Below are 15,852 nucleotides of genomic sequence, written 5' to 3' on the forward strand. Positions count from 1 at the left end.
CCTTTCTTACTTGGTTGCGTTCACTTAATTTCCTTTCCTCTCCATCATCAGCTGCTTACCTTGCTGTCGTTAGTGCTGTCATCTTTTGTTTTCCTCTGCCATAAGTGATGCCAGATGACCCTAACCCTGTCCAAGTAGCTGTGACATCAGACACCATCAGCACTGAGACGTATGCCATGTACAACATATATTATACTGGTGCTTTAAGGCAGAAACCCAGTATGTCATGTTTTTTATGTGGTTTTCTTTTATCATAAATGAATGCTCAAGTCTGTCTGTGGGTTTTATAAATATTTAACTAATGCAAAGTAACAAGAGCTTGTTACTGTATAATAGTGGTAATAATGGTAATTCCGACGGAGCATTAGTCCGACTTGCGGGAACAACGGTCGGACTAGTGCTCGAACATGCGCTGCACCCGTGTTTGCGGTTATGGTTAGGTTAGGGTTAGGTTAGGTTGTCGGTCTAATGACTGTCGGACCAATAGTGTCGGAACTAAAGCCATGTAACCGAAAAGTAAGGGTTTTGGATACAAGGTTTCCATAAATTCCATTGCAACAGTGAAGCTATTTGCGAGTGTAACCATTGTTCTTTGGGCAGCCAGACAACAAGCCCACTCCACCAGGCCCCACCCAACCCCTCCCTCTTCACCATTCTTTCTCCAGGACGTCAACATACAAGCCCTGTAACTTTCAGCAGATGATGGAAGACGGATGAAATGAAATCTAGGAAACAAACCAAGCCGGGGGAAAATAATATTCATAATGAAGGATTGGATGGGTTGACTGACTGGCCACATGAATTTTCAATTACAGCAAATCAAAATGGTCGGGCTTCACTACATGAGCCTACTTCAGCAGAGGAGGGTCAGCTCTCTGACGCTGATAGAGGGAAACAGAGTGGCCGTATCCTGCTGGGTTTTGTAGCTGATGTGAGATCATGTATTCCCACCTGGTCGCGGTTGACTGGGGCAGACATTTTTGTTCAAACCGAGAGCATTATATTATTGGGAGGAATACATCAACACCTGGTAGTATTTCAGGGTATAAATGATGTAACTGCAGTAAAAGCACACGTTTGAACACATGCACACTCACGTGTGCAGTATTGTATACTGTGTGTGTGTGACTGATACAGTAAAAATGTTAACATTTAAATTAATGTATTTAATTTGAATTAATTTACATTTTCTTTAAAGTAACTCTGTCGAGGCCGAATAGCGAGCACACACGTGTGCGAGCACACACATGGCAGGCACAGGCCTGGAGGCCAGCTTGACTCATCACAACACCATCCACAGGAAAGGAGAGACGGAGGCGAGGAGATGAGTATGGGAAGTTATGGTCCAGATGTGAGGGTTTTGGCTAGCCAGGGGGCTAGGAAGAGAGAGAGAACGAGACAGGAAAAGAGCGGAGTGTGTGTGTGTGTGTGTGTGTGTGTGTGTGTGTGTGTGTGTGTGTGTGTGTGTGCGTGCGTGCGTGCGTGCGTGCGTGCGTGCGTGCGTGCGTGCGTGCATAACTCACCCACACATCTGGAGCCATCTGTGCTGGTGATGTAGCCTCGTGGACAGGTGCAGACGTAGCTGCCTGCAGTGTTGGTGCACTCTCCTCCGTCACACACACCTGGGATGGTGCTGCACTCATCGATGTCTGAAGCACACACAGACACACACACACCAATATGTAAATGCAGTACCACATATGTTTTTCACATTGCAAGATACAGACTTAGTAGGTGATTATTCTTTATGCAAGTCACTCATGAAAAATGCTGCGAGGTTCACAAGTTGTTAACGCCTAATAAGATGCAATAGCGGGCTTAAATGTATGTTTATTGCATTGGAAGCGTTAGCAACTCCCTTTGAGAATACAAATTCGATCTATGTACACTATGAGCTGATGAAGTAAAAATTAGTGTAGAGAAGTGTTTTGGTTAGTCTCCAGTCTGAAACTCGGTGCTTTAAGTCATGCTGTGCTACATTTAACAATCTCTCCAGCACACCTCAGTAGACTTCATAACGTTTAACACAAGTGCGGCTGACTCACAGTCATCCAAATGGAAATGGGGAGTTCCCCCAACACCCCTCCATCTTAATGGGGAGAACTTCCCATAATGCATCATACCAAACCACAGTCCAGCAGCGTGTTCCAGACAGCCAAAGGTTAGAGTCCATGTAACACCACAGAAATAGATACAGTGCTCTTAACATTACAACATTTTCCAAAGTACATGAACCAATATAATACGATATTTTTTGCAACCGCATTGTGAGCTTGTAGATCAGCTATGTTCCTCACGTGACACCAACACACAATACAGTCTAAACAAGGCTTTAGTGAGACAGTAAATAGAGACTTGAGAAAGCCCGGAGGGACGAAACGTTGTTGTATTTAGGTTGAAATAAAAAGGACGGGGAGCAGAATTATATGGTGTTTTTTAAACAGTAAATAGAGATGACATCAACACAGCAGGCCGCGAGCCTTGAACCCAATAACCCATGATGTCAGGTTAGATCTTTGCTTCATGCAGAGCGCTCAACATGATTGGCTGAGTCTCCACGGCAGCCCATGAGTCAGTATTTCTAATAAAACATGTTGAAATTGTGCAATTACGTACAGGAAGGCAACCTATGACTGCTGTCCGTTTAGATGCGCGTGGGTATTAACTTCAAACCAAGGCCCGTCGTTATACTGAGAAACACTTAATCCAGTAAAACCAGGAAAGCATCCGTGTCATTTTAGATTTCAGCGTTGGCTATTCAAAAACGGCAGACGTACAAGCTCACGCCGCGTCACTTCGTGCCACGCTGCAACCTTGTACATCTGCTATTTTTTAACATTTTTGAAGACTCTTGAAAAAGTGAGAGAACTACTGATTTAGAAGGCATTTTGCAGAATTGGCCTCAGGTCTTAATGTGTTAAAATGAGTCACTCGAGGGAAAAGCAATATTATTAGTCGGGAACAGAGCATTATTCTTTCACGCCGGTCTGTATGGGTTGGCAACCGTCAGGGCTGTGCCAAACTGCCAACCCATACAGACCAACCTAGGGTTTGGTATACCTGGCTAACAGCGCTTGGCAAGGCCCACCTCGGTGTGGTGCTCTTTATGACGGTATATATTAGGACATATTTATTATTATTCAGTATGAGGGGCCCCCCTTGCTGCCCCACGACGGTGTAAACCCAAAGTGTGGTTCCAGGAAGAAGTATTGGGTTTTTATGATGTGTCACGCTTATTTATATGCATACATAATCACTGCACCGCTATGGGGCATAATTACAACATGCGGGTGTACCGTGTAGACACAGGGTGTGTGGAGAATGGACAGTTAGCATGGGGGGGAGGTGGAGCGTGTAGACACAGGGTGTGTGGAGAATGGACAGTTAGCATGGGGGGGAGGTGGAGCGTGTGAGCGTGTGTCTGGGACAGCAGGGAGCAGGGTGTACACTAGTAACAGTTAGTGGTGTGTGTGTGTGTGGTGTCGACGACGGTGGATGTGGGTGTTTCGAGGAGTCTTAACCCATTAAAACCGGGAGATTTTTTTTATTTTAGCCATATTTTATGCTTTGGCTATTCAAAAATATAAGATATATAAGCTCATAGTGCGGCATGATCTGCTATTTTTAAGAAATCGTGACGGTTTGTGCAAATATTTGAATTTTTAGCTCAATCCTTGCTTCTGGGAACAACCCTGGAACAAAGATATTTTGAGATGGAGGTTCGCGGCCAAATGCATAACGTACATTTTGGATGTTGGGGGTCTGTGATAGTGGAAAGATTTGAGCACCACTGATATACAGTAGCAAAAACAATGTTTTTCAGAAAGCTGTGGGGATTCAGAAGACATCTGTAGAATCGGCCTCTGGGCCTTAACGGGTTAAAGAAAGAGAGAACCGTACATCAGCGTGTTTGCTCTGATCTTTCCTTGCGTGTGTGTGTTTCTCTCTGTGTGCGTGACGACGCCCGCTGCGGGAAGCTAAGAGGCTGTTCCTCCCCTGCTGACTACTGTCCGACAGCACCGGTAAAAGGCCCTGTTGAGGCCGTAAACGCTCCCAGCCAAGTAAACCTTGTGTCAGCAGCAGCAGTAGACGCTATACCAGACTGTACACTCTACACAGACAGACACACTGCAAGACTGCAGGATCAAACATCTGCCACCTGGATAAATGACCACTGCCCCGCCATCAAAGCCACAACGTCTGCGTATGTCTGCTTGTGTGTGTGTGTGTGTGTGTGTGTGTGTGTGTGTGTGTGTGTGTGTGTGTGTGTGTGTGTGTGTGTGTGTGTGTGCGTGTGTGTGTGTGTGCGTGCGTGTGTGTGTGTGTGTGTGTGTGTGTGTGTGTGTGTGTGTGTGTGTGCGTGTGTGTGTGTGTGCGTGTGTGTGGTGTGTGTGTGTGTGTGTGTGTGTGTGTGTGTGTGTGTGTGTGTGTGTGTGTGTGTGTGTGTGTGTGTGTGTGTGTGTGTGTGACGTGTGTGTGTGTGTGTGTGTGTGTGTAGGGAGGGACGTTGCATATGTGTGTGCATGAACTGTTGGCACGTGGCAGTAAGTAAAATTACCTTACATAATGCATCATTTATATCATTGTACAAAGTGGGAAAAGGTGTGGTTGCAATACATAATGTGTGTATTTTTTTAACACCGCAAATATGTGTGTCTGACTGCATGTGTCAAAGCAGCGGGGAGGTCTGTGTGTGTGTACTGTGTGTGTGTGTGTGTGTGTGTGTGTGTGTGTGTGTGTGTGTGTGTGTGTGTGTGTGTGCGTGCACACGCGCGCACGCATGTGTGTAATGAGAAAGTCTCCCAGATGCCGTAAGCGCTTCTTTGTTCAGTTCTAACAGCTGGTTTTGGGCCAAAAGGCTGTATTTATGGAAAGAAAATGGAGGGAGTGAAAAAGGAGAAGGATAGGGGGAAAGAGAGGTGGAGGGGGGAAAGAAAGACATATTGTGAGGCATATATGTTAGCTAAAAAGGGACTCTGGAACCAGGTGGGTTGTTAATTATGCCCTAAACCATCAGGCCCTTGACATCTTAACTGCAATTTATCTCAACCACTACCAAAACTCCGCTTTAAGTCAACTGGGCCAGCTTTCACTGAGTGAGGCTGTGTTTGTGCATTAACTACGAGGGCATTTCCATAAAAACGTCTCTCCCCGAGGATCTGGACTGATTGTCTGCGAGATTGCACCAAATGTGGGTTCCCTGCAGATTCGCGATTAAAGATATGTAACTATTTGTTTTCCCCAGTACATCAGCTGTACACAGTCGAATCCTCTGTGATCATAATCACTACTCTATACTATAATATCCATTTGGAGAAATGTAAAAGCCTGAGTTTTAGTGGTTCTCAAACCAATGGATTTGGCCGCCGACCCCATCTCAAAACATTTTGTTCCAGGGCCCTGTAGAACAGTGATTCCCAAACTTTTTCATGCCAAGGAACCCCAAATTGACACTAATTAGCCCGCGGACCCCCATTTGAAAAGATATGCCATAGGGACCCCCATAAGAGAAGATTTTTACAGCTCTAGCAGTGATTCTCAACCCGTTTAATGTCAATGACAAACAGTTTGATATGCGTTAGGCTACGGACCCCCATTTAATGGCATTTCTATCTCTGAGACCCCAATTTATATTGTAAAATTTAAGTTAATTTAACTCTGAGAGTGTACAAATGGTCCATTTGGTTCCATTTGTACACACTCTGAGTTACAGACCCATAAGGGTTCATTTGGTTCCTAACTATCATTTAGCTGGGGACCCCCTGGAACTCCCTGAAGGACCCCTGGGGGTCCCCGGACCCCACTTTGGGAACCACTGCTGTAGAAGATGTGAGTTGATCAATTTGGTCCGGACAGAATAGCAGATCTACAAGCTCGTAGCGCTATGAGCTTGTATATCTGCTATTTTTGAATAGCCAAAGTAAAAAAAAAAATGGTTAAATGTTTAAAATTTAAAGTGACACAGATGCTTTCCAGATTTTATTGGGTTAAATTAAATTAACATACATAAATTAAGACTCAAGATTTTGCAGTGTCGAACGTAGATCTCAGTTCTGTGAGGAAAGTCTCCCCCCCCCCCCCCCCCCCCCCTGCCCACTTTGAGTCAACCACACAATGATGATTCACAGCTAGATCCGCTTTGGGGTTGGGGCCCAATTTACTAGAGTTCAACTTGTAAAATGAAACTGTATTTGAGTTGAGCAGCAATTTTCTTTTCCACTAAGTCCAATCTCTTTCATACAAACTGAATATATGAAAACAAGAGTGTGAGAAATGTCCCAAACTGCTTACATTTAAATTGAATCATTCTCCTTCCTGTGGCATTAGGTGCGTTCAGACTTGAATTTAAATATTCGACTCGGTTTGGTCCCGTTTGTGCTGCGCCAGGTCGCGCCACGCCCGTTCGCGGCGCTCGCGCAACTTCTCGTCTTTGCATTGACTTTGTATGTAATCGTATTGTATCAGTGTGCGTGTGCGTGCGTGTGTATCTGCATGTCGTGCACATACATTTCTATGCAATTCTACAGGTCTCTTACCCCGGAGTGACCCCAAGGCTCCCTCCCAGCTGTTCTCTTCTCACTCGCCACATATTAATCAGTTTACTGAGGCAAGTAATGAGACTAAACGAGATAGGGGGGTGGTCTCTACAATTAATGAGCATGTTAATGGACATTTGATTAAGCGTTTTTAGACCAAATGTGTGTGCATTTATATGTACTCTATATTTCTCTGTTTGTAGTTGTATGTGTTTCTGTCTGTCTGTGTCTGCATGCGTGTCGGTGTTTGTTGTATTATTAGTTTCTATAAAGTTCACAGCTCCTGGTGTTCTGATAATGACTACGCCTACCCTAGTTCAGCCAACAGTGTCTTTTGGGATGCTACGATTGCACAACCCTCTTGGTATTGTAGGCAACGGTTGGAATGTGACTACAAGGTCCCCACCCAAACCGTGCTCAGCACCTACAGTCTGCTTACTGTAAGTAACGAGGCATGGATTTGACCCAAAACCACAACACAACCCTGGGATTCATATGAATCCAGTGATGTCATCCCCCTCAGTTTCCTCATTGACTCATTGGAGCATAAATTATGAATCGGGGACATGAGCCTCATGCATCTCCGCTCTAATAGCCTGTCATGGATCTGGAAGAGGTAACTGCAGTTTCCAGTCACAGTCACAGCTTAGAATGTATGACACACTTCGAGTTCTTATCTTTTCTGGCCACGTTTTGGGGTTCAGTATCTCGAACGCTGTTACAAAACTACAGTCGACAGTTCAGTCTTGGCCTTGTTCAGTAGACTATCATGTCATCTGGCCAGAACAGTTTAAGAGCTTTCGGTCATCCTCCCCAGAAGACTGAGAACACATAGGCTTCAGTCCAAGAGCCACAACCCCCGCTAGGCTAACTGTCCAAGAGCCACAACCCCCGCTAGGCTAACAGTCGGCTGTTTTCCCTGCTGGGCATTGTTTCAATTCCATCCAATCAACACATAGTAATGTGACCCCACTCCGCGCTAAGTGTGTCTATCCAACTAGACTCATGCTCAGTCCACATCTCAATGTGTCCACACCATTAAAGCCCTTTGTGGACTTTACACAAACTGTAGGTTACTGGCGTCAGTGCAAAATCCTCAACCTGTCTCTCCCCAGTAACTCAAAATCGGATTTTAATTATAAATTAAATCAACACCGAATTCAATTGAGCTGGCAAAAGACAAATGTACAAGGACAAGTAGACCTCGACTTAATTTGTTACCGTCTCTGTCGGGCAGAAACCAACACCCTTTTTATTTTTTTTATATATAAATCAGTGGTATTAAACACCCTTTACGTCTGTGCCTCTGTCTAAACCTCCTATCTCCAATGGATCCTCACACTGTCGGTCAAACCACCTAAACTGAAACTTAGATATAGATAACTTAGTGATAGATTAGATAACTGTTCGGTTAGGACAGCTTCTTTATGAACAGAATGGGTTTTATAACATCCAACGCTGTCGTTTGATTTAGTTGAAATTGCTAATTGAATATGTGCTGTACAGTTGTTGTGTATGATATTGTGCATAAAGTCTAAAACGAAGTTTACCTCAGGGTAATACATGGTGCTATAGCCTACTTGTTATAGCTACGGTAAGGAAAACCTTACCTTTCCAAAAGAAAAATTATTGTCCATGTTATAGTTCCAATCCAACTAAAATATTGAGAAGCACCAAGTGAGGTGTCAAAACTATTGACATGACAGTAGGGGTGTATGTATAGGGGTAGGGGATGTACAGTATATATGCCAGCTTCATATTAGCATTTTGATGCGGCTATATTCAAGGTATTTGGGAACACAATGTTCAGACTGGAGCTGCTCTATCAATATATGTGGCAATGCATAAGGCTCTTACCTTCACATTTGTGACTGGTCTCACTCTGGCGGTGGCCAGCAGGGCATTTACACTCATAGGATCCCACCGTGTTGATGCAGTTGCCTCCTGCACAAAGACCTGGCACGGCCTGGCACTCGTCCACGTCTGACAGACGGAGATGTAAGAGAAAGGAGCAGACAAACAAGAGGGGGAGAAGGGGAAAGAAGCAGAGAGAAACTCTTAAGTCCATATAAATCAAATAAACATTTAAAACTGCCCTAGTTTAGACGAATAAAGTTAATAGCTTCTGCAGAGCATATGTACTGAAATGTACTTTCTCCTAGTTTAAGAGATGCCCCCTATGCAGCGCTCTTAATAAGCTGAAAACTACTAAAGCTTTACTGCACACTAACACAAAGTCATACAGACTATAGAGTCCATAAAATACATTTAGGTGGGGTCTCTGTGGTTTCGAGTACTATGTACTTCATTACAATACATTTACAACACTGTAATCAATCATAAAAATGATGCATGGAACATATTTGCTCTCGGCCACTAAGACATTGTCGGCCACTCTCAGACATTTTGAAATAAGGGTGTGGGGAGGAGAGAACAGGGAATAACTTGGTAAGACCACTACCAGACAGCCCAACTGCAGTTCTTGTTTGAACAGGAAATGGCTTCAAATATAAACATATTTCCCAGTATTCAATATGAGTCACTGCTGTCTACTGGGGATATGTCAGTGGGTTGGTTCTGGAGTAGTCGTGGTGAGAGGGAAACCTCTGATCCTTCCTAGGTCATCACGCACGCACGCACGCACGCACGCACGCACGCACACACACACACACACACACAAACACACACAAACACACACACACTCACGGCTTACTTCACCTCAGTGCCAGTCAGTAAGCGGGATGTTGGCAGTGATTGGAAAGGTGCAGCCAAGGCCTCCACAAGCACACATGCACACAAGCTGGCAGGCACGCGCGCACACATGTGGACATTCTGCACGCACACGCGCGCGCACACGCACACGCACACACACACACACACACACACACACACACACACACACACACACACACACACACACACACACACACACACACACACACACACACACACACACACACAGGCTGTTTCTAATCATTCAAATACCTTCAACTTCTGCTCCTTTTTAACAAAGGCTGGAAATACAGTATCTTATGGTGTTGAGGAACACTCTTTGCCAACGGCTGAGCAAGAGAGAGAGAGAGAGAGAGAGAGAGAGAGAGAGAAGGAGATAGAGAGGACTGGCCAACATCCTGATGCAGCTTGGAATGCAACCCTTACATTTGGATTCATGGTCATGTGTGCTTTGTACTGCTGCCAGCAAGACTCTGCTCGAGGCTCTCAAGCGATTAGGTGTCTCCTTTGGTCTGTGTGGGTTTGTGTGTGTAAGAGTTAGAGAGAGAGTGAGAGAGAGACAGAGGTGGCAAGAGAGTGGAATATAAAGAGAGAGAGAGAGAGAGACTGATTTTTAGAGTAAGATAAATCGATGGGAACAGAACTGGGTAAATCTCATGACTGCTCAGACACCCCGGTCTGTTTAAACTTTTTGGGCAGTAGAAAAAGTGTATAAAGACCTCAAGTGATGTCTGAGAATATTGCGAATGATGGCACAGTGGTGTAACGCTTTGGTATCGCTTATTGATTACGTTGTTAGATCATCAGCATTAAAGTGGGGTACTAGCTGGGTACTAGCCCCAATACTAATATGTGTTTAAAGGCAAATATTGGAATGGGAATTCCAATACTGTAACCTTATATAGTTAAATATGATCATTTGTAATACTTGGCTTTAATGGCTTGTGTGCCTCACAGCCTTTTATATAGTGAGAGGAGGCTGTATCCCTTTGCCCTACATGTCATCATTGTCATGACTTATTACACTGCTCTCAACAGGTTGAAAATGAGAACAGTATGTGGTCTAAAAAGAAACCACTTTCGATGAGGGCGTTAGCTCTCGAGACATGTACCGGTCCATCACAATCCCCCCGGAGAGGTAGGGTGGGTCCATGTGCGTGGTACTGGGCTGGGGGCCGACTGAGAACCTAGCTGGGCAACATGCAACTGCAACTGCATAGGGACATGACCTCTGTATGTGTCGTATATTGACATGACCTCTGTAGTCTGTATGTGTCATATATTGACATGACCTCTGTATGTGTCATATATTGATGAAGGCTTATTGCCTCGTCAAGTGGTCAGGCATGAAGTTAATTAGATGGGCTTGAAGAGAGTACTGAGTGCAAGACACGCACGCACGCACAGAGACAGAATTAGTTTACACTTTACACAGACAGACACTGGTCTGAGGTCTCGGGCAGGAGGATGTTGATGAAGGAAGGTGAAACTCGGTTCATACTGTATTTGCACTCCATCTCTTTCTCTTTTGTTCTCGGTTTTATCCCGTCTCTCCCATTCGACTTTGAAGTCCAATACTGCTGTATCCAGCTGTGTGCATGTGTGGTCTGCTAAACACTGATAAGCAAATTATCAACAGTGTGTATAAAAACTGTGTCAGACAGGAAACTATTCATGTGCTACAATGAGTCTGCTCTCTGCTTCCATGGGTAATGTTGTTACTAATATTATGATCTTCAGTCAAGTGTTCTGTTGACTGGCACATGGAAATGCTAGACCTGGTTTCAAACACAAGAATATGCAGCAGCAAAACATAAGTGAGGAGCTTAAATATGCTGATATTAGCATACGGGTACTATCTCTTGACAGTGAAAAGAGTAACCCTTTGTAATCACCAGCATTTTGATTAGAAGCTGTACATTTAATTATCCCGTTTGTATTTGTATTATTTTGTAATTTAATGAAAATCGTTTCAAATAGGGGTATTCCCTTTGTTCTCTCTGATCTGAACGCTGGGTGCATTGGGGCAACATGTTGTTCATTTGCTGATTTATGTTGATATGTGTGTTTTGGGGTAACATGGGACTGTGACGGCTATTTGTTCTGAATGGGATCACCCACACTCTGTCGTCTCCTTGGTGTCGAGTCACTGTGTGTGGTAGTACTGTACTGTGCTCCGTCATACAACAGGGTTGTGTGGTAGTACTGTACTGTGCATTGTGCTCCGTCATACAACAGGGTTGTGTGGTAGTACTGTACTGTGCATTGTGCTCTGTCATACAACATGGTTGTGTGGTAGTACTGTACTGTACTGTGCATTGTGCTCCGTCATACAACAGGGTTGGTAGTACTGTACTGTGCATTGTGCTCTGTCAACAGGGTTGTGTGGTAGTACTGTACTGTGCATTGTGCTCTGTCATACAACAGGGTTGTGTGGTAGTACTGTACTGTGCATTGTGCTCCGTCATACAACAGGGTTGTGTGGTAGTACTGTACTGGACTGTGCATTGTGCTCTGTCATACAACAGGGTTGTGTGGTAGTACTGTACTGTACTGTGCATTGTGCTCCGTCATACAACAGGGTTGTGTGGTAGTACTGTACTGTACTGTGCATTGTGCTCCGTCATACAACAGGGTTGTGTGGTAGTACTGTACTGTACTGTGCATTGTGCTCCGTCATACAACAGGGTTGTGTGGTAGTACTGTACTGTACTGTGCATTGTGCTCCGTCATACAACAGGGTTGTGTGGTAGTACTGTACTGTGCATTGTGCTCCGTCATACAACAGGGTTGTGTGGTAGTACTGTACTGTGCATTGTGCTCTGTCATACAACAGGGTTGTGTGGTAGTACTGTACTGTGCATTGTGCTCCGTCATACAACAGGGTTGTGTGGTAGTACTGTACTGTACTGTGCATTGTGCTCTGTCATACAACAGGGTTGTGTGGTAGTACTGTACTGTGCATTGTGCTCCGTCATACAACAGGGTTGTGTGGTAGTACTGTACTTTGTAGCTCAGTGGCCTTGTGGTTAGAGTGTCCGCCCTGAGACTGGGAGGTTGGGGTTCGATCCCCGGCCGGGTCATACCAAAGACTCTAATAATGGGACCCAGTGCCTCCTTGCTTGACACTCAGCATCAAGGGTTGGATGTCCCTGCGACATACTAGCGTCATGTCCAGGGGATGTACTGCTACAGAAACAGGAGATAGGCTCCTGCCCTATGGGCCTTATGGCTCGGCAAGGCTACTTACTACTGTTCTTTGTGCTCCGTCACACAACAGGTTTGTGTGGCAAAAACAACCTCTCTACGAGCTCAATGACGGCAATGCACTTATGATTGATTGGAGCACAAGGTCGTGGTGCGTCATCAGGTCTGATTTCAACCCCGCCCAAAATATCATAACAAGATTCTGTAAAACACAGTTCCCAGAATGTTTACACGTTTTCAGCCATGACAATTTAACATGCACGATGTGTTTATAAACAAATCATTGAATTTACTTCCCGAGGGTCTTAACCACTTAAACCCCATGCGTCCTTATTGTGGGGAAGACTGTCGCAGAAAACAGCCAATCGACGAGCGGCTATTTTCAGCGAGAGCTTTCCCCACGTTAACAGAAAACAGAAAAGACACTAGTTTGGAGCCATGAGGGACTTCATTCAACCATATAGGGGTTAAGTGGTTCAGTAGGTACTGTAAAGGTACATTACTTCCCCAAAAATGGCCTCCCTGAACACTGAGGTGTAAAAAAAACATTAAAACGTCATTGTTTATACTCCTGCCGTGCGCATATATTTCGTACCCACGGTATTCAGAATATGCCGTTTTGTCGTGTGCGGTGGGATATTGGTGACGGGGACTTCAAGGTACATATACACACAGTCCGTAAGCAGGATGTGAGCTAGTGTCTGGACGTCTGTGTGCATGTAAACTCACTCCGTGTTGTTGATTCTGGGCAGGGGATGTTGTTTGAACCGCAGCTGAGATGGCGACAGATAAAGTGATGGTTACGCCGTTTGTTGTGGTGACACAGCTTGTGCTCGTTTGGAAGTGTCCACGTCGTGCACATACGTGTGTAGGTCTGTCTACGTGTACATATGTGTGTGCTCAATATGTGTGCGCCCACAAGACGATCCGCCAGGTGTGTTCATAATCTGCACATGGTGTGTGTGTGTGTCTGTGTGTCTGTGTGCGCGTGTGCGTGCGTGCATGCGCGCGTGAGAGTTCATGGATGAGTTATTGAATGAGAGACAGAGAAACAGATACGGGGAAAACAAGAGATAGGTAGAGAGAGAGAGACAAGTAGAGAGAGAGAGAGAGAGAGAGAGAGAGAGAGAGAGAGAGAGAGAGAGAAACAGACGGATAACATTGTTCATTCTACAGACCTTGGCAGGCTCCAGTGCGAATGTTGGGGATGAACCCTCGCCTACACGGGTGTGGCTGGGCGGGGCACTGCTCACAGGGGTGGCCCCACGCCCGGCCAATGGTGGCGCAGCAGAGGGTCTTGGTGCAGACGATGCCACTCAGCTGACCCTGACACATCTGGTTGTTCACCTGGGTGAAGCAAGGCCCGGTCCGGTAGTCTGGAGCACAAGGGAGACGTCATTCATCATAATGTGTTCAATCAAATGTGTTTGTTTGATTCATTTAATAATTCACTCTGTTTGTTTTCTCCAAAACAGCAGGAGCAAAAGTTGCTGGAATCCCACAAAGGATATTATGGGGGAATTTCATTTAAAATGATAAAAAAAAAGAGACAGCCACAAACTTATCTTAACTATAGTTTCTTTGGAGACCATATAACTGTAGTAGAAAATGTAGGTCCAAAATAAGTACATTGTTATAAAGTCAATTCACAGAGAAGATTGTGTGCACATCTCAATGTCTATATTTAGGCCAGGTGCTGGATGTCAGGCATCAAGGTAAACATCTTCATCTGGCATTATTTGCCTGATGAAGATCTAGTCGAAACGTTGCAATTTGTTTCCTCTAAATAAAGTAAGTCTCATGGAGCTCTAGAAACTAGTGTGCGGATGTTCTTTCTCTTCCTCTATAAAGTCAATCCCACATAATATCTGAATTATAATCTTTCCTTCCTTTTTTTCCCCCTTTTTTAAACAAAACAGATGTATACAGTAGAGCTTTTGTTTTTAACTAAATATTCCCTTCAAATGGAAAAAAGAGTAATGGCAGTGAAAAGGCATGTTTATACAGCTTTAACCACTTGAATCCATCGCGTTTCTGGGCATGTCGTAATAGGTGAAGATTCTGTGAAGATAGGAGATCTATACAAGCTCACAATGAGACATGTTGTGGGCTTGTAGATCAGCTAGTTAGTGTATTGGGTAAAAGAAAAATGGGGCAAATATAGACCCCTGGGGGAACCCACTAACCCAGGGTTTAAGAAGTGGTTAAAAGGTGATTTGAGGATAGACAACACAATACTTTTTCCACTTCTGAACCATTTGATTGAACTTTACTATCCTTTGGATAAAATTCATTCATTCTTTCATTCATTCAAAGCTCAAATCCTTCACATACATCCTCACAAAGGTCATAGGTATAAACCTAAAATGGGGAATACCGTAGTTTAGATAAGTTTAAATTAAGAGCAGAGTGCTAGAGTTGCTATGAATCTAAACTGCTAAAGTTAACCAAGTGGGCTGATGTATGCTGAAGCACATTCCACAGTGTTAACTCTGGCGTGGAGCTGAACAGTGGTGGCTTCTATTTCCAAGGATGTAATAAGATAATCCACCTAATAAGAGGGTGGGATCGCTAGTTCCCATCAATAACAATTATCGCATGGCAAACATTCCTGTAGGTATTTCCACACTGCTTAACCAAACCAAACCAAACTGAACTCCTGAACTTCGAAGCACTGCTTAGTAAACATATTTGAAAAAGACTGTTCAAAGGAAAGAAGCCTGCTTGTCTAAGGAGTAAGGACCAGGACCTGCCGCAGCGGTGTCCCATCAGAACTATCCAACCTGTATGGTCCAGTTCAGGAAACGATCTAATTAGCCGGACCATACCAAACGGAACCAGACTGAGCTCTCCACTCAGCATCAGGTGTTTGAATATGTCACATTCATCCTCAATTCACAGGAAAGTTGAAGACAAAGTGCAAGGTACAAAATGTTGGTACCTTGCCCGCACGCTGCACTGCAGTTAGCAAACTAACAACATAATCACGTTAACTGCACTTCAGGAATCAGACACAATGACCTCATGCTGAAACCATTTTCAGCAAATATCATGTCCGTTCTTCAGTCACACGTAATAGAACTCAACGGTGCACCTAATGTCGGCTTCCCCCCACAGCAGAGGCCCTTATTAAGTTCACTGCGGCGGTGCCAAAACTAATACAGTCTTCATTAAAAAGGTAGATCGCCAAGATTGTCACAGTGGAGATTAAAAAGACGCTATATACACCGTTGGGAAAGACTGTGACAGCCACGGTAACCTGAGATGTGGGGAACCGGAGCCTGCAGTCAGAAGAACACAATGAGGTCCACACAGAGACAAACAGGGTTCAGTGGTGGTGTGTCTTGTGCTGTGGGATTCCTCCACTAGCCCTTAT

General features: G+C 44.5%; 1 protein-coding gene across 1 annotated transcript in view; it reads right to left on the reverse strand.

Moving 5' to 3' along the window:
- The window catches only part of fbn2b (fibrillin 2b), an 88,452-nt gene that overhangs the window by 41,195 nt on the left and 31,405 nt on the right, over window positions 1–15,852 (reverse strand). Inside the window, exons 7-9 of the mRNA XM_080770357.1 lie at window positions 13,655–13,852; window positions 8,394–8,519; window positions 1,524–1,649 (exon numbers count right to left, since the gene is read on the reverse strand). Of these exons, the coding sequence (XP_080626483.1) occupies window positions 1,524–1,649; window positions 8,394–8,519; window positions 13,655–13,852 (450 nt within the window). The remainder of the gene's footprint in view (window positions 1–1,523; window positions 1,650–8,393; window positions 8,520–13,654; window positions 13,853–15,852) is intronic.

This window comes from Protomyctophum bolini, assembly GCF_963924005.1.
Source record: "Protomyctophum bolini genome assembly, chromosome: 8".
In the NCBI taxonomy this organism is placed as follows: domain Eukaryota; kingdom Metazoa; phylum Chordata; class Actinopteri; order Myctophiformes; family Myctophidae; genus Protomyctophum; species Protomyctophum bolini.